Here is a 24,651-nt window from a genome sequence, read left to right on the forward strand (position 1 = left end):
GTAAGCAACCCAAACAGACATGTAAGGTTAATGTGACGATAATTGGGATCCACAAGCCAAAACTCAGTGTGTAAACATACATCACAACTGACCAAAAAATTCAAACACATACAAAGAAATCTGACAAAGACGTTGACAAAGAAAGTGTTTGTAGTTGATAGTAAATTTTACAAAGACGCAAAAAAAAGTGTTTGTAGTTGATTTTAAATTCACAAAAACGCCGATAAAAAGGTTTTGTAGGTGATAGTACATACCATATATAGTATACACTTTCTCGATAAACTACGAATAAAGTAAACTAAAAATACAAGGGTAAACAAAATGGAAACACTGTAAAAAGCACTTGCGTTCGAATCGCACACCAGGAACCACCTGCACCAGGAACGCCCAAAGTCAAAAACACGATAGCGAGATGCATAAATACCGAAAGTCAAACGACCAAAAAATACACAATAGCACGAAGACAAACAGAGGGAAAACTGTAAAGTAAATAAAAAGATACACAACTTCAGCACATAGAATCTAAAACTCAGGACCATTTTGTATCACGAGTGAAATAGACACTGAATATTTATCTATTAGGTCTTGGTACTTTCCGATGAACTTTTTGAGAAAAAGAGGAGACGTTCTTTGACAAAACCCTTGCTCATTATTTTTTTGCACATACACCGATGACGTTTTTCAAAGTCTGAGTAGCAGCTGCAAGCTCTTGAATTTCGTTTGCGTTGAGAAATGTCTGAGTAGTGTCTGAAGGAACTCCGACTCATAAGAAAATACGAAAAGGTCGGCCAGGAGAGTTACCATAGGAATGCCGACAACCTGCTGGAATATTCTACCTCAAAATTCATCAAATATGTTGTCAATGATAAACTCCAGCATACTGATCACTTGTTCTTCTGCGTATAGCATGTTTTATTTTCGAAAGATGGTTTACTTACAATCCAAAATGTCTGAAGTCTAAATTCTTTACAAGAATGGACAAGACTGATAAAAACATACAGTAAGAGGATCGTTTTCAATGAATATTTTCGTTTAAATAATTTAAAGGTTAGTAAAGATTTTCATGAAGCTGGTTAGTCGACGTAAAAATTCAGTATACTGCGGCTTTTTTCACAAAAAATCTTAAGAGTAAAAATACTCGTAAGTCATACACATTTCAGTATAACTTCAATCAATTTTAATCGTAAGATTTTTTATGAAAAGAGTCGCTGATTATAATTCCTTAATTCTTATGCAATTAGGAATGTAACGTTAAACTCTATCTTATTTTGTTATTTTTTAAAACTAGAACTCCTTAAGTAATATTGTCAACAAGATGGTCAACAGGCATCTGAGAAAAAGGTCTTTGAACATATTAAACAAATATATTTGTATTGCTAAATAGTTTAATAAACGTTTGTGTCAAATTATAAATGCAACACAGAGCAAACATTAAGCATACACATGCACGAAATATAGAAGAAACATGGACTATTAAGTTTTTTCAGTCTTCAGTTCTAATGACTGCTTTAGCCGATTATTTTCACATTTTCCATGAAGGATTATTTTAATAATATTTGGTCTTTGAGTGTGACATAATGCATCTCACTAATTTAACTTATTAAATAAATGTTCTGTCAACTGTTTCATTCCTGATACATTCTAAGATGAAATGTTCTTCGTTTTCAAGTACACGGCACAGTTTTCAAAGTCTACCTTCAAATAACGACCTTCTCTATGTCGAGGTTATGATCAATTATACGGATTTTCATGAAACAGTATTAGTGTAGTAATTTCTGGCAATCTAAACATATTATGAATTAAAAAAAATAATAGTGTATCATATCTCATATAAAAAGAATCCATCACTCTAAATTCATTCCATAGCTATCCAACCTGGATAAAAATGATCAGAATAATTGGAATGAAACTGGGATGCGAACTCTGAGCCCTGAACAAAGGGGTATTTATAATATATAGTTATCCCCCTTGTCAACCACGCAACCATCCAGCCGTATGTTCCAACTGTCATAATTGTATGGTTAGTCAATGATAATAATGCCATGTCCACTGCAGCAGAATTTCCTTCACTTATATAAACATCAGTTATTCCTGATAGCACACGTTTAGTCCATATAACTTCATTTGTGCACACTATAAAAAATGGACTTATGAAACTTTCTCTAAAATATTTCATAGCAGAGAATATATACTCTTTTGGTGCAATGTTGTATCCATATCCTCCAAATTTTCGTGTATAATCACCATTTCTTATGTGAACGCCCACAATTACTTGATTTTGGATTATTTTTATATTTTTCTGAGTCAGAATACTTCTCAGCTGATTTTGAGCCTCGATCGTAATATTATTATTAAAACTAAATAATTTTCGTAGTTTATTTTCGTTCTTTCTCCAATATTTCCACGACTGAACATAACCAATTATCGATAAATCGTTCAAAGGTAACTTTTCCAAACTTTCGTCGTAACCACAGTTTTTATCATTCTCCCTTGTCCAGAAACACCAACATGACTCGCTATTGTAACCATGATCTTCAAATGTATTAGAACTTATATCAAAGTATTTTGTTAACATATTACTTCTTTGCACTATAAGCTGACTGTTTCTACTTTCTGCCATGCTATAACCAAATGCATACTGGAACATATGATTAGCTAAACCACCTACGAAATTTACGCAAAAAAATTTAGGTCGCGGCTTCCCAATAAAATCATCGAAAAGAATGTTTCCACAACGTGAAAAGTACATGTACATGTAGAATATGCAAAATGTAGTTGTTACTGTTAATAAATATCTGATGAAAGTTTTACCTGAAAGAAAAAAAAATCAATTTAAGGTTGAGATTAACAAATCATTAACAAATCGTTAACATTAAGTTAACATAAGCGAATCGTTTACGTGCATTAAAAAAATAAGTTAGTACCTGTCGGTTGATATCCAACTTTATTGCTTGTTTCGGAGAGTATGCTATTGTTCAACAAGTACTATCTTTAAAAAGAAATACCTAGCTGTGAAATAGGCATAAACATAAGATATAATTAGACAATCTGTAATGAATAACAAATTTGAAACAGTTAAAAACAATGAACAAATGTCAATTATAACTATATGTTAAGCACAACTTCAACAATTAGAGATACAACCTAGTTCGGTGTTTATATAGGGGACGGACGGACGCCAAAGGGAGATGATTTATATTATACAGCTAATTAAATTTGCAATATATGTATTTTGACATTCTTTATTTTAAGAACATTGTATAATAGTTTGTACTCTTTGAGATTAGTATTACGCCTTGTCGACTTCGAGTACTTGTAAGTGCAGTCTGAAACTTCCAAGATATATTTATAACACTCGAGCTATGAAAAGCCTAATTGACCAGCACTGGCTTCTATTGTGGATCTAATGAACCTGTCAGTGATATTTACCTGCTCATATATTAAAGGCCAAGCCTAAAAATCCAAACAATTTGACAGTGGTGATAATGACACTTTCTTTACCTGAACTATTTTTTTTAAGTTTTTAGATTTTATGTCCGTAATGTTTTCCTGTGTTAGTAAAAAATGATGAATATGAGATTAAAGGTGAATGTCCATTAATGGGTCAACAAACCAACAACACGTACGTGGTTTCAACAATAATTTGACAAAAGTGTCTAAAGTAAATGTATACCATTTGCATATCATTACGACATTCTCTTGGACAAGTTGTGAATAAATGAATAAATTTAATAAAGACTACATTAAGATCTTGAGCAGCCATCTACATACAAACTCTTAAAGAAAACAATCCTAGACATAAAACAAAGATAAACTCTGTCGAGGTTTGCAACTTCGAACAGACACATAAACACGTGGCAGGGTTTGGAACATGAACCTTATTTTATTGGGTTTTAATCATGAAATATATATTTACAGTAAATTTTCTTTGATGTAACTTATTTTCCCTCTTTTAACGTTTTCTTGCTCTTATTAATACGATGTAACAATAACATTATTTTACAAGAAAGGCCATCTACTCTTATTTCCAACAAGAATAAGAGCCGAGGGGCATCACCTATAAAATACTATTAAAGTGCACTACTACAGTAGTTTTGCCATCCGGGGCAGTTAAAACCTTTAGTGAAAAGTGCTTTTTTTTTTGTAAAAGTAGAAATTTAGTATATTTCCATTATGACGAATCGATTGTACGCTATAATAATGTCGAATTGCCGTCAAACATCTGCTTCTCGTTGATTTATGTTTACAATGTATAACATCCTAGCTACAAATATATCGACGTCAAAGGTCAAATTCGTTATTATTGCGATGTTTTGTCCTATTACATGTGCAACGTGGATGTTATCTCCGTCAATCACGATAAACTAACTTCTCACATTTTTATAACTTGTAAACTTAACATTAACTATAAGGATTTAGACAAAAGGTATTAAGCGGTAAACATAAACCACCAGTCAACGAAAAGCAATGAACACTATTCCAAAAAAAAGACGAAAAACAAACATCAATCCACGCACATTACAAAAAAACTAAGATTGAGCAACACGAACCCCACCGAAAATCGAAGGTGAACATAGGAGCTCAGGAGTGAACAGCAGTTCCTGTTCTTTTAGTTAAACACTTCATGCAACTCCTGCTAAAATCAGATGACAAACATATCACACAATAGCGACTAGGTAAATAAGGGTCAACAGAAGTCTAGCGATGTTCAAATATCACATATCCATTCAGAACATATACAAATCAAAATTATAAAAAAAAAAAACAATCAGAGGAAAATGCCTGAACTCCAAAAGGAACGAGAGTACCGGATGTGTCGAGAGCATCTACTGCTGATACGTTAGGTACAATGTTGGTGACGATTTCTGGTTTCAATTTACCAAAAATCGGTTTTAAATAATAAAAATACCGGAGAGATCAACTGTCATTTTAAAGACAACAATATAGTGCGTTATGTCTTTACATACATCATTCGTCATGCGAATTGACGCTCATTAAAAATATCACAATAGGGAAAAGGACACAGCCGGTACAGATCACACGACTATATTCTGGTATCTTGTAAATGTGTCTTGTCTTACCCTAAAACATGAAAGTTTATAAAGAAACCAGACATTCCCGAGACGTTTATAATAAAATAGAACAACACAAACTAACAATGAAAAACCAAGACATTGTTGTTTTTATTGGGTATAATAATATATCCTTTACGACAGACAAAATAGCTGATCCGAAAAGTACACCATCTACTTGCCACTATACATCATGTACTGTGTTACAACCCTAGATAAAGCCGACGAGGAAAGGTATTACATCGACCACCGAAAGCTATTTTATGTGGCCTAGGTGGTCGAGTTGTCAAGGGCGCTGGACACGATGCAGGAGGTGTTGCCACTATGTCACAGAAGCAAGAGTTCGAATCCCGCTGAGGGAAGAACAAAAATTTGCTTACGCAAATTTGAAGATCTAACATTGTTGGGCTTAATTTGAGACGAATTATATATATATATCTACCCGGTATATATATATCTAATATGAAGACCAATGACACGTTTTTCTGAATCAACATTTATTAAAAGCTTATAAAGTACATGAAAAAAAAACCAAAAAGAGATAACAGTATAGCTAAGACCGTATAAAATTGATTTGCATGGGGACGTTGCAATCGTAGTATGCAATTATAGAATTTATAAACAGAAAAAAACAGGGGGTGCGGTCCAACCTTTTAAAACACCAAAACTAAAGGAAAATGATAAACCTAAAGGATATAAATAAATTAGGACTGCTGTCACGACAGCAATAATCAAGTCACACCATTAAAATAAATCTCCATACAGATCAAATTGTAACAGATGGAATGATTATAATAGATAATAAAATATTTCGTGGGTGTAGGTCTGAAATGCAACTGTCGTATTACAAGTCCATATTTTCGATCACCAATTAACTGTAGTGTAGATAAGACCAGCTGGTATCGAATTTGTGCATGATTCGATACAAAATAATACACGAAACTATTGTAATATTGAATCCGCATTGTCTGAGTAAATAAAAAATGACTATACTGATTTGGTGGCGATTTATTTCAGAGATAAGATTGAACAGTTTATATTGTCATTAATAAATTTACATATGTTTAGTCAAACCTCTAATTGCTCGATAAAAATTGTGACCAATAAAAACTCGTTAAATCCTCACGTTTTAGCATTGAAATTAAAATGCTCCGCGGGTCGCAGCTTGATACCACCGCAGAGATCGAACTCTGAACAGTTGGGGCAAGTATGTACACAGCATTCAAGCTTGATACAGCTCTGAATTTGGACTGTGATTAAATATTTGACTCAGCATAGGTTTCTGAAACAGAATAAATATGGTCTATGAACTTATTTTTTTTTTAATAAAATGGACATTTACCTATTTTTGTCCAATATCCAAAATCTAAATACATGGTTAAATTCAGCATATCAAAAAATCCCCAAAATTCAATTTTTGATGAAATAAAACCAAAAAGTTTAATTTAGGACCCTTTGGATTTCAACGTGGACCAATTTGATAACGGGGCCCAAAATCGATAATCTAAACACACGGTTAGATTCCGCATATCAAAGAACTCCATATAATCAATTTTTGTTGAATATCAAACAAAGTTTTATTTTGGACCCTTTGGACCTCAATGTGGACCAATTTAAAAAAAACCAAAATCATTCCCAACCTTCCTTTTTTTGGTATGGAACCTTGTGGTACAATTTAATAGAGATCCATAGACTTATACTCAAGTTATTGTCCGGAAACCAGAAGATCCTTGGGGTTGGTTTTTTTTTTGCCCCTAATTCTTGAACGGTTTGGGAAATAACTCCGAAATTAATCCCAACCTTTCTTTTGAGGTATGGAACCGTGTGGTACAATTTCATAGAGATCATAAACTTATACACAAGTTATTGTCCTGAAACAAGAAAAATGCTTGGGGTTTTTTTCTTGCCCCTTTTTGGCACCTTAGTCCGAAACTGTTAGGACAATAATCCCAAAATCAATCCCAATCTTCCTATGTGGTATGGAACCTTATGGTTCAATTTCAAAGAGATCCATACACTTATACTCAAGTTATTGTCTGGAAACCAAATGTCTTCGGACGACGACGACAACGTTATACCATTTATATGACCGCAAATCTAAACCCAAATATTGAATTTCAATAGTATTTTTAAACGCAGTTTTAAGCTTACCGTTTAATTTGATATACATGTTTAGAAACAACAACCAGTTTGCACTTGATCTTCAATCTGTTTTCCACCTAAAATAATTCCTAATATCAATGATAAATCATGTAGAGAGTGTTGCGTATTTAAGTAAAACGTTAAAAGCAATTGACAAGATAAAGCTAAACTAAGCCATTTTGGCTGTTACAGCAATTGCACCGATATATTCACTGGTAAACATATAGTTACATAATAAAGACTAACGCGATCAACTCTTAATAATGAGGATATAGTTCTAAATGTATAAAAGCTGTCCTTATTTTTGAATATCCTCTTAAATTAAAAGCTTCACACAGCTTAAATTTTAAATCGAACGATTTATTAAAGGTTATATTCCAACTCCTGACCAACCATTTTGCTCTTACTCATTGGTGCGGCATGTTTGACGGAAGAGCAAATAACAGTTATTATTTGGTTAGATCAAGTCGGAGATTGAACTCAATATCTCCTGCACTAAAGGCTAGCACATTACAACAGCAACACCTAGCCATTTGATTTTAATGGAAATCAGTGAGTGACTAATAAGTTAGCATGTCTGCTTTGAGAGAAGAACAAATAAGGACTATATGTCTCGGCCTCCAGATCAACATTCCTTGAAATTTTTGGTGACCTATAAGAATTTAAACAGGATACTCTGAAGAGTGATTTTGATGTATCCTCTCTATCTATTATATAGTTTTCTAGAAATATCCCGAAATGCTAAAATGAGTAAAAATGGTCATTTAATAGTAATACTTTTACAAGGAGTAAAATGACGATTTGGTCATATGACTAATTTGTAGATAATAGCTTCCTGATCATTTTTGCTATTTACAGTTTTTCTTTACGTATTAGAGTTTTCAAGAGATTTTCCAGATAATTCTAAATTTTGGTAAAAATCGTCACCTTAGGTTCAAAACAGGAGTCGATTGACAATACCCTATTGTGAACTACAAATCTTTCATAAAAGTTTCGATATTTGCAGTTTCTCCATCTATCATAGTTTGAGAGATAATAGACAAACATGGTAAACACCAACGCTTATGGACTTATTTTTTTGGGCCCTTTATAGCTTGCTATTCGGTGTGAGCCAAGGCTCCGTGTCGAAGGCCCTACTTTGACCTATAGTGGTTTACTTTTACAAATTGTTACTTGGATGGAGAGTTGTCTCATTGGCACTCATACCACATCTTCTTATATCTATTTTAACTCCAATAAGGCGTCAACTTTGGTGATGTTAACTTATTCGTAGATCTGATAATTTTTGCTGTTTACAGTACCTATAAACAAGCGTTCAAACGCTGAAACGTCTCTTCTGCTATACTAATCATGATTGATTTCATCTTGAAAGTCTTTAAAATAAAGAGTTTACCACAAGTTTACATAAACTTAACACTATTAATGATTCTTTAAAATAAAGTCAAGGTCAGATGCATCCTGTCAGACGGACATGTACACTTTTCAATCATTCCATACAACAGCTGACCTATTGGTTATACATGAAGTATATGAGAAACAGACCTAAACACAAAAACTTGCCAACCAAGGGGAGAAAACACACGACGGTGCCGGCCTGACAGCAGGGAGGCAATTCCAGGATGCAGGTCGTCAGCTGGGAAAGAAATATGACCATTAAACTATGAAAATGAGGTCATGGTCAGATCAACATTGTCAATCAGACAGGTACACCTTACAATCATTCTATACACCAAATATGGTTGACCTATTGCTAGGAGTATCTAAGAAACCGACCTAACCACAGCTGCCTAATCACAACATCATTGTGCAAAAAATTAATTTTAAAATGAGGTCAAATTCAGATGAATACTGCCACATGGGCATGCACAACTTGCAATCATTTCATACACCAAACATAGCTGACCTTTGCTTATGTTAAATGACAAACAGAATAAACCACACAAAACTTAACATTGACCAATCAACCATCAAAATGAGGTCAAGGTCAGATAAACCCTACCAAAGGGACATGTACATCTGACATTCATTCCATACACAAAACAGATTTATCCTATTTTCTGTGATATGCACTTGACCTTTAAATAATTACCTTAATTACTGATCCATGAAATAAGGTCTGGGTTAGGTGAACCTTGTCTGAGGGAAATGTTAAAGAAATATAGTTATCCCAATACACATAATAAGTGAAAAATTCATCTGATAAAAAAAACTATTCAACTTTTAAAGCAGTGACTGAACCTTGAAAACAAGGTCTTGGACAGTGCACATATGACACAGAAACTTCAGAACATAAAGTTTTTTTTTGTTTTTAACCCCTTTTTCACTGTAACCTATTTCATGGCAGCAGGTTTTTTTTTTGGTGGAGGAAGCCAAAATTCCTTGGAGAGAACCACCAACCTTTATTAGGAAAACTGGCAATCCTTGGAAACAAAATTGCCCTGAGTGGGGTTCGAACACACAACCTCAAGTGTTGACAGGTTTGTGACCACTGTAAATCAACTTTAGACCACTGTGCCACCAAGGAACCTTAGAACATAAGGGCAATAACTCCAATAAGGAAGAGTATACAAGGTCAAATTTGAGTATCCAGGTCTTCAACCACCTAAAATACCAATTTCTATACAAAAAGATAATGCCATACATGCCTGATTAACACACACACATGTTTAGAATTCTAAGATTTTCATTTCAGGTGAGATAATAAAAACAAAGAAAGGATATAAACTAAATCTTTAATATAGAACTGAAACAAAAACACAAAAAATAAAAACTTTTTTGCATAGATAAATTGATGTAAAAATATAATATCAAATAAAGAATAACAATGACAGGAATTACTGATGTACACAACAACTTGTTCATTTTTTTCCATACATGGGCGGCTCAATGGAGGCATACGCCCCCTTTGATAGCCATTTTTTTTTAAATTTCATGTTTTTAACAATTTATTTATAAATTTGAAGTATTGAATCGTCCAAAAAATTGTAATTTACAGTATTTTGGTATATATTCAATTATCGGGAATTACAAAAAATAACCTGGATCTGCCTCTGCCATAGACACTATAAAAGGGAACAAAATAGCCATAACTCATTTAGCAGTTGAAAAATAAGTACAAGGTGTTTTTAATGGATATCTTGTGCAAGTTGTGGATTTCTAAAAAACATTTATGAAAATGTTGAAGACGGAAAACTATTCAATTCCGCTACTTATCTTCACAATAAGAGAATATTTTATAAAGCATACAGGGAACAAAAAAGGCATTCATGCAATAAACCTATAATACATAAAATAAATATAATGGGAACCCACATGCACAATTAAATGTTAGTAATAATAAGAATATAAATGCTAAAGCTAAGTTTAAATTGGCAACATATGAACATGTAAGACTAAAAAAAAGGAAAATGGAATACTGCAAAATAATTATGAATATCAAATAACTTACTGTAAACTTGGAAATTATTGCATGCATATATTAATGTTATTGTTGATCAACTGATAAAAAAACAAGGGTGAAAAATGGGATTTCAGAAATTGTTGCTTACAAATAATGCAATAAGAATTTTAATGCAGTTTCTAATTAATACAATACCATGTTTTTGCATAAATTTTGTAAAAATTATAAACATTTATAAATTGACAGTATATATTATGCAAAGGGAATCTCAGACTGAGTAAGTACAAGTATATAATATACATATAAAATATCTCTGGAATGATAATAATGTTCATGTAAACAAGTTTTATTACTAAAAACCTTAGTATTATATAGTAACAATGTAAACAAAATACCAGTATTGAGCAAATAGTTAAGCATGTATGAGACAGAGTAGATACACATTGCATATATATAACATGAAACAGAAAAATGTGTACACTTTTCAGTTAGATATATTTGTGGTATAAAATCACATGATTTGTAATTTACCTCTGGAAAAAAAAAATAATCATCAATTTTTGTTTTGGTCAATATCTGTGTGGTATATACATATAAAAATAAGATGAGGTATGATTGCCAATGAGACAGCTATCCACCAAACTTCAAATAAAGCGGATGTACATTGTAAGCAATTATAGGCAACCGTAAGGCCTTCAATAATGAGAAAAACCCATACCATATAGTCGGCTATACCATGACTGTCTGAATAATTTACTCCTAAAAAAGATTTGGATTTCTAGTGAAACAAAGAATTATATACATTTTTGGATTTCTAATTGTTTAGGATAAAAAAAAACGCTCACATTTCTCTCTATAAATTCTTAAAAGAACTAAAAGGAAATACAATGTATATCAGTATATTTGGCCTTAACAAGAAATACAACCAATTTATCACAAATTGAAGCAGTACAACATTTGAAAGGCTATTTGATCAAAAGAACCTAAAATAATAGCCAAATCCATCCAAGGTCAACTTTGCATTACATAACATACCTATAGATCAAATACAGGGTGCCTAAACAATACTTGTCAATATTATATGATGAATTAACTATCAACCAATATCAGTCCTCAGGGCTTATAGGCCTCCTTTTATATTTTTATATAAAAGCAGAAGAAATCACACTCTTTTTAAGTCTATTTTTAAAGGTTATATACTTTTAAAAAAAATTACGGGTCAGTTCAGAAAGAATTTTTTTTCAATTAAAATCTCAGACTTAATATTGTTTCTTATTAGTAACACGGATACCCCTGATGATACTATAAACATTTTCCTTTAATAATACAACAATATACCAAGTACATGTACTGAAAAATTGACATTGCCATCAATAACCTTAGTCAACACAATTATAAGGACACTTCCATGAGACAGTTTATATTAAACAAATAAATCAAAATGTATAAATTAATTGTAAATAAACAAAATAAATTAAATTAAGTACTACCACTGACAGTGAGGCTTAAAATATAGTTCATAAATAAACTTATCATAAATTCCAGACTTAAAATTTTATTCTCCAGACACGTGTTTTGACTACAAAAGACTCAACAGTGGCTCGAAGTTGAAGAGCATTGATAACCCAAAATTAAAAGATAGAACATCAAAACTTATTTTCAAAGCAAAATGAAAATACCTTTCTAAAAACTGATAGTTCCTGTAATAATTACATAGAACAGTGAACATGGTGAATTTGAAATAAAACATATACAATTTATATCAATTAAACAATTCTAATTTTCATGGCTTACAGTATTTTTCTACAACAACTTAATAAGTATTGCTGATTTACTCGTGTAAATATGTGGGAGTATATTATTTACATGTTTAAATGAACTGCACTGCTACCATATGATTATATTTCATGCAATATAAAAAATCTATATAACACAAAAGATACTTTTTAATTTCAAGTTTTAAACATAATAATCAATGCCAAATAACAACTTCAGCAAAAATATGATTATATAAATGAATTGGAATGAATCATACATGTATGTAATCAAATAGATTAAAAAAATAAATGCAAATGTAATATTTTACATGTCCTGAGGACTCATCACCATGTATGAATATTGGTGACAAATCTCCAGGTGCCCGCAGGTCGTCCTCCTTGCCTACCCTACAAATTGGCATTTGCTGCTTCTCTGCTAAGCATGTGGCATTAAGGAGTAAGAGCAAAGACTGGTCGATTCGGAATCAGAATAATGTGTACGGGTAAGGTGACATGTCTTCCTGCAGGTTGTTAACATGTGGACTATTACGTTAAAAATCTGGATCAGTGTGTCGGTCTAGTACAAAGCAGGGTAAATATACATATTATATTAATATGTTCTCATCCTGAATATGCATATTAATTTGCCACTGGACATTAAGCAGCCATCCATCATCAACATCATCTCCATAGTGATCCATTATTTTAAAAAATTTACAGAAAATAAATTCCCAATTTTGTTTGCAAATCTTGTGATGTGTTGTCAATAGGGATTTGATAAATGTTTCTTCTTAATTTTGTCAATGTCTTCATGATTTTGTCAATGTCTTCATGATTTTGTCAATGTCTTCTTTAGTCCAATTTCTAAAACATTGATTATAATTTACCTGCTAAATCAAAATTACTGAATGAATATCAAAGATTAAAGAGAAATAGTTTCTTCAGCAAATATACTACTAAAAAATTCTCTCTGATGGATACTCCCACTTAGGTGGTGGGATGTAAAGTTACGACCTTGGTAAAATGAAGCAAGGTGACCCCATTTGGTACAGTACAGCTCAGGTGGATTATTATTTGTTCACCATTCCACGGTGGAGGTAGACAAAGAGTGGGCATACATCCAGTCTGTCCTCCTTGCCAAACCTACAGATTGAATATGTCATTTCATTTCTTTCATACAAACAGTTTAATATACTATTCTTTGAGAATATGAGGCGCTTTTGAAATCAATATTTTTCAAAATGTAAAATTAAAGCTTTTCTGAATTCAACATTTTTAAATGAAAGTGGAATTGGAGATGACAGGTGTGGGCTGAACATGATGGGTAGGTGGAAACAACTAAATCAACATGAGCTGTTTGTATAGCTATAGTGTATACTATTACTTACAATTACAATGTTTTAACCCTGAGTGCTTCTATTCAACAATCTCAGGTTTTAATGCTGTTATGGTATGCATATAAAGCTGTATAAAATGATGAACTTTGATTATTGGAATACTAATGTTATCTGATAATAAAAATTAATATGTTATGATATAACTATGGACATAAAAAACATCATATTTTTGGACTACAATGATTAAATTCAATTCCTTTTATCATCAAATCTTAAATACCATTAATTAATCTCATATGTTCATTCCATTGCAATCCATCCAGGATAGAAATGATCCGAATAATTGGAATGGAATTGTTTAGAAAAACCAGATCCATTGACATAGGGATATTTGTAATGAATAGTAATTCCCCTTGTCAACCAAGCTATGAACCAACCATATGTCCCTACAGTCATAACTGTGTGATTTGTCAATGACAGTAGCGCCATATCTACAGACGCTGGATTGCCAGCTGGTGTTAAGTAAATATCCTTTTCTTTTCCAATAATCTGGGAGGTCCAGTTTAAATCATTAGTGCAAACAATAAATAAAACTTTATCAAAACGATTCCTGAAAAAATCCAAGGCATTTTTCAAATAACTTGCGGGAGCTAATTTGTATCCAAATTTGGCGAAATGTTTTTTTGAATAATCACCATTTCGGACATGAACCCCAACCAATGTTATCCCATCATTGTAGGAGACATTTCTTTTGGTCATTATATTACGTATTTGCTTATCAGCCATTTCCGATATCCATGGCTTAAATGTAAACGCTTTTCTAACGTCATTTTCATATTGTATCCAGTATTTCCATGACTGAAAATAGCCTAAAAATGAAAGATCCTCAGAAGGTAATTTTTCAAAGCTGCTATCATAACCACAATCGAGAGTGTCTTCTTTTCGATGGGTGCAAAAACATGATCCACTGTGGTAACCATAATCTTTAAACGTGTTTGGCTTGATATTGAAAATCTCAGTAAGCATCATACCTTTCGGTACAATATATTGAAGATTCCTCTGCATTGACATACTAAGACCAAATGCATACATAAACATTTGGTTGGCCATCCCACCGTGAAAGTCTATGCACAAGAATTTTTGTCGGTTCATTCCTAACCAATCTCGCCATAAAATTAGTGCACATCTTGTAAAGTAAAAATATGTATACAAACAGATACTTCCTGCTAGTACTCCAAGTATAACATTTCCTATTAAAAATAAAAATAGAACATGCAATAACAAAAATAATAAATGCACCATGAACACATTGTACTGTCTTTCTCTATGTAGTGTACAGATACAATACTTTTTGTTGATTGATTGATGGAGTTTAAGGTACAGGTGCTTTGGACAAGGACCCCCTTTTTTTTTAAATAATTTGTGTTTAAGATATTTTTTAAAATTTTCCTTAAATCAAATATTATTTCCCCTTTTTTTATGGGTTCTTGCACTTATTGAATCCATCCAGGAGTTTCTTTCTTCTCCCTTATTATGATCGTTACCAACTGATACCAGGATTTATACAAAAAATCCATCACCCAGTATCAGCAAGTTGACCTTGTTTTCAGCGCATCATCAGACTGCCTGCAATTTGAGCTGGATGCAATTATCCCAATGCATTTTTTAACACAAATAAATTAAAAGGGAACATGCTGATACTATGGATAAAATCTACTTTATATATTTATATGTAAATATTCTAACATGCACACCAATACATCATATTAAAAATGCCATGCTGCATGCATATGATTACTTCAAAGGAAAAAAACACACTTGTATATGAATATTGCCCTTTCATGTTTTTTTCAATTTGAATGTTGGTTTTTGTCATTATCCAAACCATGAATTTTACTCTCAAGTTGTAATTTGAAGCAGGCTTATTTACCTTGTTCCACAGAACTGCTTCCAATGAAGACTAGTAGTATTTAATTATTTTTAATATACCTATTTAAACTATTCATGGTCTTTTTGTTTCAAACACATTTATACATAAACTCAATTTTAAAGCAGAAAATATTTTTATATTATAGTTACACACAGTTTTTTATTTGCTTCTCATCATTGCTCTACACTGTGGTTAATCAGTATTGATACATGTAACAGTATACATGTACTTCCTAACAAGGGAGATAACTTGTATCCAATTGTTTTATTTTAAAATCAGATTCAGGCTTTTTGAAGTGAACATCAAGGAAGACCAATAGCTCTAAATAGTTGATGGTAAATAAAAAAAAAATAAAAACACACACAAAATTAACTATTAATTTTAAAAATTCCACAGAATGACTGAGAGTGTTAAATGATTATTAATTATTACTTTCCTCCCTTTAAAGACCTTCTGAGCATCTTATCCAAAATTTTCAACTTAAGGGTAAAGTACACTTAAATTTTATACAAAAATTTTATACAAAACTCTAGTTTTTCCTTCAGGACCCTTTCAATTTGTATTCAGATAGTAGTGCAATACACTGAAACAAGAATATGTGTCAATAAGACACAATGCCCCACTTGCACTATCACATTGCCACAGACTCAGTGAACTGTGAAATCTGGTTCAAAATCCTAATTTGGCATATATACTTAAATGTATGTGTTTTCACTAAATTGTAAATTAAGCTATTTTTAAATAAATAAAACTTTTACTCATATGGGACAGAGGACCAATAAACCAGAAAACGTAATTCCCCCTTATTATAGACTGGGCTTAAATATTTCTTGTTTATCATACTGTTAAGTTTGCATATATAAATTTATTGAAAGAAAGTTGCATGTTTTAAATTCTTGACCATTAGAAGGGAGACCGCAAAAAAATATTCTCATGTTGAACGATCACAACTGGAAATTTAAAAGCTTCAACTTCTTATGAGCTTTGACAGCATGGACATGTACATGTAACTAGGAGGAACTGTTTTAGATTAATAAAAAACCTATAACTCTTATTCATCAATAAAAATAACTCAAGTAAATGAAAGCTAAAACCTTTGGTGCAGTGGAAAGTCTTGACAATCAAAAATAAGTTCAAAGGTGGAAATTAATGGTTTAGGAGAGAGGATCTAAAAAGTGCATAAAACAACTTATTATATGGGTCAGATCATGATCCCCACCTCTAGGACAAACCAATAGATGCCCTAGAAAAAACTTGTGAATACCGGCTAAAAAATATGGATATTTTCAGCTAATATTATTGCGAACCAAATGAAAGTTTTCCACAGAGTCATCTCCTCTTGGTCAAGGTATTTAAACTTTTGTCAGTTCTATTGTCCCATTGAATAAAACTGAACAACATCACATGCAGTTTTGAGAGTAAATGCATGTATTTATGTATTTTCATCTCCTTAGAAGATAATTTTTTTTTATTCAAGTAAATTAATCAATGAGTGATGATTTTCTCTTAGAAGAAATTTAAAGGTCCCAGTGAATAAACTACACAGAGAACAATAGCTATTGTATTTATTCAATGGGACAATTGATCAGAAAAAAGTTTAAATACCTTGACCAAGAGGAGATGACTGTGTGGAAATGTTTCATTTGATTCGCAATAAGAGACTCATTCCAAAATTAAGTAGTCTTGGATACTGAGTCTACTGCTGGCAGGTGATACTCTGTGTTCTCCTGAGGGCCTCATAGATTTTGGAGGATCAACGCTATCTCCAATCAGATGGTTGAAACTAATAGAAAGAAAACTGAAACTGTCAGACTTTCTCAAATGCATTATTGATAGCATTTGTAGCAAAGTTATTTATTCTCCTTTTGAAGTTTTCACATAAACATAACTTGCTACAGTTGCTAATATAATATTAAAAGGGTCTACATGTATCCACTTGCTATAATTTCAAAAACATACAAATTATACATCTTGTAATCTTTTTCAGTTTAGAATGCAAAAGATTTTTTTTGTACTCACATTATTGCGAACCCAATGAAAGTTTTCCACAGTGTCATCTCTATCTGGTTAAGGTATTTAAACTTTTGTAAGTTCTCTTGTCTCATTGAATAAATACAATAGCTATTGTTATCTGTGTAGTTTATTCACTGGGACCTTTAGATTTCTTCTAAGAGAAATCTATCACTCATTGGTTAATTTACCTGAGTCATGAACAAATTTTCTTATATATAGACAAAAATACTTTTTTTATACTCATTAACTGCCTGTGATGATGTATTTATTCAAAATTGATAATATATTATCAATCTTTTCAATATAAACACTGATCTAATCATAAAAATTTGATTTCTAACAAAAGTTTAAGTAATGTTCCCATTGAAATTTGCATTTTTTTGTTTTTGTTTAGTTATAGAATACATTTAAGTAGGTCTTAATTTGAACATCATAATTTTCAAGTTTTTATTTGTCAAACACACAAAAAAAAATAATTCTAAAGTTTTGTCAGAAATCAACTTTTATTAATGTTTGAATCACTGTTTACATTCAACAAATTGAAAATATCTTATTAATATTGAATAAATACAACATCACATGCAATTTTGAGTATAAAACATGTATTTTCGTCTATTTTTTTACTCAGGTAAATTAGTCAATTTTAGAATTTTTAGATTTCTCTTAGAAGAAATTTAAAGGTCCCAGAGAATAAATTACACAGAGAACAATAGCTATTGCATTTATTCAATAGGACAGGTGAACTTACAAAAGTTTAAATACCTTGACCAGATAGAGATGGCATTGTGGAAAACTTTCATTGGGTTTGCAATAATAATACTGCTTTTGATTTTCCAAAAAATACTGGCTAATTGGTCTCCAAGACTACAAATTTTAAAATTATTGATTGTAACTCAAGTAAATGAAAAGCTAAAACCTTTGGTGCAGTGGAAAGTCTTGACAATTAAAAATAAGTTCAAAGGTGGAAATTAATGGTTTCAGAGTGGGGATCTAAAAACTAAGTTACTTACTTATTTTCCACTTAATAGCACCAGCCATCGTCTTCTCATTGCTCTGCAAATAAAATAAAATCTTGGTGTAAATATTTTTTGTCTGAGTTTTTTGTTGTTGATATTTTCCTCCAATAATTTTTTATGTACATTTAGAATGACATCAATGGTACCAATTTTACTGCACTAAATGAGTATTTTTACAATTAATGTCTCTTCAGATAAGCTTGATGCCAAAATATTTGAAAATCTGAAAACTTTTGATTTTTCAACCCTGTATACCACCATTCCCCATGTGAAATTGAAAAATCGCTTGAAAGAAATAATCCACAATGCCTTTCATCATAAAAATGGTAGCATACGCTATAAATTTATTACTTTGGGATATCATAAGGCATATTTTGTTAATAGTGAACAAAAGGGTAAAACATGCTACACAGAAGAACAAGTGATCAGTATGCTGGAGTTTCTTATCGACAACATATTTGTTGAATTTGGAGGTAGACTTTTTCAACAAATTGTCGGCATTCCTATGGGAACGAACTGTGCGCCTCTCCTTGCCGACCTCTTCTTATTTTCATATGAATCGGAGTTCCTTCAGACACTTGTCAAAAACAAGAAGATCAAAGAAGCCAGATTATTTAATTTCACTTTTAGATATATTGATGATGTTCTTTCCATTAACAATCCGAACTTTTCTGATTGGGTTCCATTAATATATCCCCCAGAACTAGAAATTAAAGAAACAACAGACACGGCTTCCTCCGCCTCATTTTTAGACTTATATCTCGAATTTGACATACACAGTCATCTCAGTACCAGAATCTATGACAAACGAGACGATTTTAATTTTAAAATAATAAATTTCCCCCACCTTAGTAGCAATATACCAACTTCACCTGCATATGGGATATACATTTCCCAACTTATTCGATATTCAAGAGCTTGCAGCTCTTACTCAGACTTTGTGGGACGTCACCAGTGTCTGAGCAGAAAGTTGATGAACCAGGGGTATGTCAAAGAACGTCTCGTCCTTTTTCTAAAAAAGTTCATCGGAAGGTACCAAGACCTTGTTGATAAATATTCCGTATCAACTTCACAAACAATACATGATGGTCTTGAAGTATAGATTCTGCATACTGACGTTGTTTATCATCTTAACAACGTGTAATATTGTTCTTTCATTTGTCTTTGTTCTATTATTAATATTACTTTTACTGTTTGGTTTGTTTTCTGTGATATCCATTTGACGTGGCTAGGTACTTATACATCCCGTCAATGTGTTTGTATTATCTTTAATTTTTACTGGTGTGTTTTGTATATGCGACTTTTTGTGTTTCTGTGGTTCTTATAACGTGACTCTGTACTTTAAAAGATCCCGTCATTATGTTATTGTTCTATTATATGTCATTATGTTATTGTTCTATTATAAATTTGAAAATACTTTGAACGACAAACGACAAATTTATTTTACTCGCGTAGTGGTATTTACCATATGTGGATTCTTAAGGGTTCTGAAGAACTTCTGGACAATTATAAATCTCGGTCTATTTCTGAAATTAATCCTAACATAACTTTTGATTTTTTAACCCTGTATACCAACATTCCCCATGTGAAATTATAAAATTGTTTTGAATAGACATTGAATGACAAACTTTTTTCTTATGTGACGTTTACATTTTCTGACGTCAGACACGCGAAGCAATGAATGTGGGTCTTAATTTGATAGATGCTTTTGTGCTTTTTTTGTAAATAATTGTTTGTTTTGATATTGTAACACAGTGATGACTGCTGTACCCATATTTTGACTATTTTATTTATAATGTCTGTTTTGTTCACGCATCGTTGTAAATATAACGAAATTTGATAAGACTGTCGTACAAGTGAGAGGTTTAGCGCTATAAAACCAGGTTCAATCCACCATTTTCTACATTTGAAAATGCCTGTACCAAGTCAGGAATATGACAGTTGTTGTCCATTCGTTTGATGTGTTTTGTCATTTGATTTTGCCATGTGATTAGGGACTTTCCGATTGAATTTTCCTCGGAGTTCAGTATTTTTGTGATTTTACCTTTTATACAAACACTGAAGAGCTGATTTAACCAAAAAGTAAAGAAGTTGGCTGTATGAGATTTTTGTAATTTCAGACATGTTCCATCAACTTACATTGTAAGGTAGTTTATTGTTCTGGTTTGGAGATTAAAGGTGCAGTTTGAATAAAAAAGTTAGACTTTGTTAAAAATGGAAATTTTTTAAGAAGGAGACTGCCCAAGTTCTCTATGTGGTCCACAAAATACAGAGACCTGAAATGTAAAATTATCATCTTAGTCTAAACTTGCAGTAATATAACTCATGAGTATGTAAAGATAATTGAATATAAGCCATGTTCCAGCCAAGCCATTTTAAGAGAGTGCAGAGTGTGTCCTGTTTCACTTTAACTTTGCAACCGGCCCTTTTTATTGAGCTGTCCGTCCTTGTTCAGAACAATAAAACTTACTATTGCTAGCTAATTTGATTCCAGTTTTGCAGTTCATTTGGACACCTTAATGGCTCTAACCAACTGATCCAAAGAAGATCTTCCCTAACTCTACCAGTTAGAATACATTATATCCCCAGTTATACAAGACTCATTCCCTTTTCTTTTTTTTCATGATATGTACCATCCATCCGAGCAGCTCACAGGTTCACTAAAGTACAACCCCAAGTCTTTTACTCAGGAACCCTCTGGCCGGTTCCTTGCATGTCACCCAGACATGTCACAGTCATCTGATGACCTATTCAAAAGCCTCATGACCATATCTACAAATGTAACTGCCAGGCACTCACAGACACTCGTACAATGTATAAACCAGTAGTAGACCTTCCATAACTCAACCAGTTAGACTACTTTATATCTCCAGTTATACAACAAACTGAAAAATGTTTACTTTGAAGTACAAAACATTCGCTACCTTGATATGATAAACATTTGATGGAAAACACCTTAGGATTTCAAACCAAAAAGCAAATAACTAAAACTAAATATCTGTATGATAACAATCCTGTATGATAATGCATGTAGACATGGAAATTATGTGTGACTTGAGTGTTCATGCAGAGACTCTGAGTGATGAAAATTGTGTGTGTAAAGAGTTGGAAATATGTGTATTAAGGCCCCTTCACACTGGATGAAAACTCTACTATGCTCTCTACGACCTGAACAGTTGTAGCGGGATCATGAATAAAATAGGAAAACTGTCTTCAGTGTGAAGGCTAACACAACACTGCTTTGCTTCTACTGTGCACAAAATAGCTTTGCATGATGTTTTTATGCTTTACCACACCCTGCACCTGTGCTAACCTCATTATGTCAACTGTAAGTTCCCACTACGATCATACAACGACAAACCACGCTGCGAGCCTGATATTGTTACGATATCATACGACTGTGTCCGATGCTGGTACCCGCTAAAAGATCGCATCATGCTTTAATTACACTGTTACCACGAGTATCAAGTCTCAAAACATTATTTTCACGACTTTGTCATGAACAGCGGAAATTTACAATAAATATGGGAAATTTGGCTTCTGGGTTGGCAGGTGGATTGCATACTTGGAAACTGTTTTTGGACCCATGATGAATCCATCGAGCCCCAGAGGTCGGATTCTGTACAGAAGTGAGCCAATACTGGGCTGAAGGCTGCCATTGGAAAAAAACTCGCAGACGTACCAGGACAGCTGTAGTTTCCAGTCTGACTGAATGGACCGGCAGAAGACTGACAAGGTAGCTTGTTCTTTGTTCTGAGAGCATCACTGTCAACTAAAAATCAGGAAATAACGTTGTACATCTCACACTTACATCTCATCCAGAGGGGTTGCTCAAGGTTAGGCAGTGCTGACCTTATCCACTCTTCAATTGCATCACTCTCCATGTCACCTTCTGGTCAGATATGATAAAGGAGATGCTTCTGCATAGTCAAAAACTGCTAAGAGCGTTCTTCCAGGCTTGTAAGTCGGGTACCAGCCTCATCATCTGCGGCTGCAACTATCAACTCTCCTTTTTCCTCTCATGGCTGGTGTGAATGCAAAGATGTTCAGAAGATAAATAAAGAATTGCTGCGAAAACTGCAGTATTTATAGTTGAGTCGAAAAAGTTTAATTGTCGTAGGAGCCTCGTGAGAATGTACCATGGTCCTCTTGGTTATAGTAAGAGTGGCAATGTCCGCAGCATGGACGGAGTAATTTCATAGTTTGGATGTAGCTGTCATAATACAAGCATGAAACGATCGTAGTTCTAACGTGAGGCTAGCGTAGTCAGTCCTGCCACAAGGGCCCTACACTTCTTTACTGCGCTGAATCCGCTACCACTACACTCCTTCTACGACCTTGATACGATGTGACCATGACTATTAAACACCACGATCTAGCTACGTAAATTTTGAGCATGTTCAAAACTGTAGTAGCTTAACCAAGCTCTACCACGCACAATGCTGACACCACCACGTTGCTAATACGTCCTTTAAGTTAAAGACTTTGCAACAACTTTGTGAAGATCTTTGGATCGTAGCACTGTCTTCGCCAAGTGTGATCTTGATCTTGATAGGTATACAGTGATACATCCTAGAATATTAATACACCGCACGTGCATCAAGTAATCTACTTAAGTGGGGCCCCCCTTACAATTTCACTGAAGGTTTTAGCTGGTTCTTCTGCTGTCTGAATTTTGAAGAAAATATCCGGTGGTAGTTGGTTCCAATCTTTAATAGTATTCGGGATCAAACTGTATTTTAATATTTCTGATTTTGTTTGAAGTCTCAGGAAATGTTGGCTATGCATGTTCTTGGTTGTCCTTGATGGTTTTTTTCGTTTTTTCAGTTGGTCAGATGGAATGGTATGTTTGCTTGACCGTGTAACCTTTGCAGAAGAGGATCAGTCTGTTTTGTGTACGGCAATAATGGTTGAGGTATAATCCATCAATTAATGGTTATCCCTACCATCCCTGACCTGTTAAAAGCTTGTTTGTGAAATAATTTCTGAACATCTGATCATTGTTATTGAGAATTACATGAGAGATGTCTCTTACCTTTAAATCAGTTTTTCGTTTCTTTTGTGTACAATAACTGTTTCCAAGGAAAAACAATAATCTCAACCTGTCACCTTGATTTTAAACTCGTTAAAACAAGTTGCCCATGCCGCAAGGAAATTGTCTAAACAACTAACAGGAAACGAAGGAATCAATGGAATTTACGAATGTATTCAGGTAAAGAATTCGAAAATCCGGAAAATATGATATTTTAACATGTCAAATGAACAATGCTTTTAGTATACGCAATAACCAAGGGTGGTGGGATAACTGTACAGTTTAACGTAAGTTGTAAATATCTTTTTTAGACTATATCTTAAAATTTATGTATCCCTTTGGGAGTGCTCCTGAGAGAGGAGGAAATTACCAGTAACAGTAACAGTAATTGGGTCAGGTCGTTGGAGGCCGTAAATATTAGAATTATTGCGAACCCAATGAAAGTTTTCCACAGTGCCATCTCTATCTTGACCAGGTATTTAAACTTTTGCAAGTTCACCTGTCCTATTGAATAAATACAATAGCTATTGTTCTCTGTGTAGTTTATTCTCTGGGACCTTTAAATTTCTTCTAAGAGAAATCTATCATTCATTGATTAAATTACCTCAGTAAAAAAATGATCTTATATGTAGACAAAAATACTTTTTTTATACTCATTAACTGCATGTGATGATGTAGTTATTCAATATTAATAATATATTTTCATTCAGTTTAATATAAACATTGATTCAATCATAAAAAGTTGATTTCTGACAAAACTTTCAACATTGTTCCTTTTAAAAAAAAGATTGTTTGACATGAATAAGAACTTGAAAATAATGATGTTTCAAATTAAGATCTTCTTAAATGTATTCTATAACTAAACAAAAAAAAAATCAAATTTCAATAGGAACATTGATAAAACTTTTGTTAGAAATTAACTTTTTATGATTGAATCAATGTTTGTATTAAA

At 32.7% G+C, this 24,651-nt stretch overlaps 1 protein-coding gene across 2 annotated transcripts; it reads right to left on the reverse strand.

Annotated features, from left to right (window-relative positions):
- Nucleotides 1–1,350: 1,350 nt before the first annotated feature.
- LOC127734851 (galactoside alpha-(1,2)-fucosyltransferase 2-like) lies at nucleotides 1,351–23,839 on the reverse strand. Of its 2 annotated transcripts, XM_052244891.1 has the most exons (4): nucleotides 23,703–23,839; nucleotides 18,662–18,704; nucleotides 7,224–7,291; nucleotides 1,351–2,811 (listed from the first exon to the last, which is right to left on the reverse strand). In XM_052244891.1, the coding sequence occupies exons 3-4, from the start codon at nucleotides 7,240–7,242 to the stop codon at nucleotides 1,856–1,858; spliced, it is 975 nt and encodes a 324-aa protein (XP_052100851.1). In that variant the 5' UTR covers nucleotides 7,243–7,291; nucleotides 18,662–18,704; nucleotides 23,703–23,839; the 3' UTR covers nucleotides 1,351–1,855. The 2 variants fall into 2 exon arrangements, with proteins under 2 accessions (XP_052100851.1, XP_052100850.1); XM_052244890.1 differs by lacking the exons at nucleotides 1,351–2,811; nucleotides 7,224–7,291 and adding an exon at nucleotides 9,933–14,958.
- Nucleotides 23,840–24,651: the final 812 nt, after the last annotated feature.

This window comes from Mytilus californianus, unplaced genomic scaffold (genome assembly GCF_021869535.1).
Source record: "Mytilus californianus isolate M0D057914Y unplaced genomic scaffold, xbMytCali1.0.p SCAF_3, whole genome shotgun sequence".
Lineage (NCBI taxonomy): Eukaryota > Metazoa > Mollusca > Bivalvia > Mytilida > Mytilidae > Mytilus > Mytilus californianus.